Genomic DNA, 2,903 nt, shown 5'->3' on the forward strand with positions numbered 1-2,903 from the left:
CCCGATCCTCAAATCCCCACAATCGGCATGCAAAGTCCGTGAGTAACGATTGTTGAAGCCTTACCGACGGACACCAAAAGGCTAAAATTCAACATATGGGAACGTTGCATTGTGCCAGATGCCCTGAAGGTCTCTCCCGACTTCGTCCTGGTGGTCCTGAGCTGTGCACTGGGCCTTAGAAATCCCTCATTCATCAATTTGCTTGCAAAGGTCTAACCAGAGCGTGCAAATATGCTTGGCGCCAAGCTTCTCATCCTCGCCGTCGGTGTCCTAGCCGCTGTCACGGAGGCCGCGGGTACCTGTCCGTCCATCGAAAACAACGTCGACTACAGCGGTGCTGACGTTGGCAGCGCTCGCAGTTCTTCGGCCAACGGATGCTGCTCGATTTGTTCCAGCACGAATGGCTGTGGTGCATTCACGTGGACGAACTACAACGGCGGTACTTGTTGGTTGAAGCAGTCCAAGGGTACGGCTAAGTCCAGCAACGGTGCTGTGTCGGCTGTCCTGCAGACGTCATCGTCGTCGGGATCTTGCCCTCCTTTGGAGAACAACGTCGACTACAGCGGTGCTGATGTCGGCAGTGTTCCCAGCTCGTCGGCCAACGGATGCTGCTCGATCTGCTCCAAGACGAGCGGATGTGGCGCCTTCACGTGGACCAACTACAACCGTGGTACGTGCTGGTTGAAGCAGTCCAAGGGCACGGCTAAGGCCAGCAGCGGTGCTGTCTCCGGCGTGTTGCAGTCGTCGTCGTCGACTGCGACCTGTCCGTCGCTTGAGAACAACGTGGACTACAGCGGTGCTGATGTTGGCAGCGCTCCCAGTGCTAACGCCAACGGGTGCTGCAATATCTGCTCCAACAACAACGCCTGTGGTGCCTTCACCTGGACCAGCTACAACGGCGGTACCTGCTGGCTGAAGAGCTCCAAGGGCACCGGCAAGTCGAGCCCGGGTTCGATCTCCAGTACCGTGCAGAAGTCCAGCACTGGTGGCAACACTGGCGGCTGGAAGATGTCGCCTGTCAAGGTCGTCCAGGCCCGTGTCCAGGGTGACGCCCCCGTGTGGCACCCGGAGGTGAGTCAGTGGCTGTCCAAGTACGGCTCCAACACGGAGCAGAACTACGTCAACAACCTGGACACCGTTAACATGGCGTCCGTGGAAGGCGCGCTCATGTACGTGCAGGCCGAGGGCATCAACGTGAACGAGCAGTCGGTCAAGTGCCAGCGTAAGAACAACATGCAGTACGTCGTGTTCTACGAAATGACCATCGTGCAACCCACGAACGCCATCAAGTACTACGAGAACCACAGTCCTCCGGAGTACGGTGACTTCGTGGCTATGGACGGTGCCAAGTGCACGAACGCTGGCTCGGACATCCCCAAGAGCTGCAAGGTCTACTACGGTCTGGACGGCACGAAGGACATCGGCCCGAACGTCGGTTGCAACCCGCAGGGATCGGACCCGCGTGCCCCTTACCCGAACAACTACTGGTGCTCGTTCCCCAACTCGTGCGCTCAGAAGTACCGTGCGGACAAGACGGCCGAGTGCAGAGCGCAGTACGACGGCGGTCTGTGCCCCATGGGCGTGCAGCCTGATGGCGTCAAGTGCACGTACAACTACAAGATTCTGGGCTACATCAACATCGACGACCTGGTCGGTATCACCAAGATGGGCTTCCAGAACTACCAGCAGTTCTGCCAGAGCGGCGGTATCGAGTTCAAGGCCAGAAACACTGGCCGTGGCTTCGAGGTGGAGCAGTGCATCGACTTCTGGAAGAACCCGGGTGACCAGAACGCCAACGCTAACCGTGCCGCGCAAATGGTGACCATGTACAACCAGTTGATCAGCAGCGGCAAGAGCCCCAACATGAGCCCTCTGCCGTCGGTTGAGAGCATGTCGGCGTCCAACCCCAAGTGCTACCTGAACAGTCCCGTGTGTGCTCGTGCCCAGTTCGGTTGCAAGCGTTCCCTGTTCTCGCAGATCTGCTCCGTGTGCTCGGGCCCGGATGCTGGATGTGAGAAGGCACCGGCTGGTTACTCGTTCCCCAACCTGACGCTGCCCCCTGGAAACTAAACGTGGCTCAGACGAGCTGACTTGTCTTGTTCATAGGGATCCGAAACATTGTAGATGCTCCAATGACTGCATTCGTTGCAGTACATTTAAGATCAATGTCATTTCGTTTTGATACTCTCCATTTCCAACTATGTACAGTGTTGAAGCTACTGTCCTTGTTCGAAATCTCACTTTCTACTACTTGTTGCTGACATCTATCTACAGTAATCGAGAACATCAACGAATACCCGCTTCACAAACGAGAACTATTAACTGCGATCTCAACACTAATATAATACATGTAATTGCTGCGCAGCTCGTTCCAAATCCGTGGACTGCGTGTAAATCGTTACGTAAGGGGATATCAAGCCCAAGGCCTGCAGCTGTAGCATTTGGAAGATTCTTGATGGGGCAAATAGGTGGGTAAACTCACTGAGCACAAACGAAGTACTGTAGTGGCGTGCTCTAACGATGGCGCAACAAACTGGATGTCGTTTTTGAAGCATGCCTCCTGACTTGATTTTGCATTATTATCATAGGTTAAGTGAGCATTTTTTGTTAATTCAGGTAAATGAGTATCGTAGCAGCCTATCAGAATGATAAGTGCTCGCTATTACAGCTACTTTCCTTTGTATCGTAGCAGCCTATCAGAATGATAAGTGCTCGCTATTACAACTACTTTCCTTTCTGGAAAACGCCATCGCTACATTCTTTGGATCGTAAAAACTTCATAATAAATACACAAAAAATCCCTTGGTTTACTGCCGCATTGCGATGTGGATACGATGTGCTGTTGAGAAGTCAAAGCTCGCGAGATCTTTTGTGCTATTTACAGTAGTAAACAATTCATGTGG

General features: G+C 53.6%; 1 protein-coding gene across 1 annotated transcript; it reads left to right on the forward strand.

Annotated features, from left to right (window-relative positions):
• Nucleotides 1-133: 133 nt before the first annotated feature.
• PPTG_19098 (hypothetical protein) lies at nucleotides 134-2,191 on the forward strand. The gene has a single exon (XM_008917404.1). The coding sequence runs from the start codon at nucleotides 232-234 to the stop codon at nucleotides 2,068-2,070; it is 1,839 nt and encodes a 612-aa protein (XP_008915652.1). The 5' UTR covers nucleotides 134-231; the 3' UTR covers nucleotides 2,071-2,191.
• The last annotated feature ends 712 nt before the right edge of the window (nucleotides 2,192-2,903 follow it).

The sequence above is a fragment of the Phytophthora parasitica genome, assembly GCF_000247585.1.
Source record: "Phytophthora parasitica INRA-310 unplaced genomic scaffold supercont2.101, whole genome shotgun sequence".
NCBI lineage: Eukaryota > Oomycota > Peronosporomycetes > Peronosporales > Peronosporaceae > Phytophthora > Phytophthora nicotianae.

Coding starts and splice junctions, on each gene's coding strand:
- PPTG_19098 (XM_008917404.1), top strand. CDS start 232: ATGCTTGGCGCCAAGCTTCTCATCCTCGCCGTCGGTGTCCTAGCCGCT.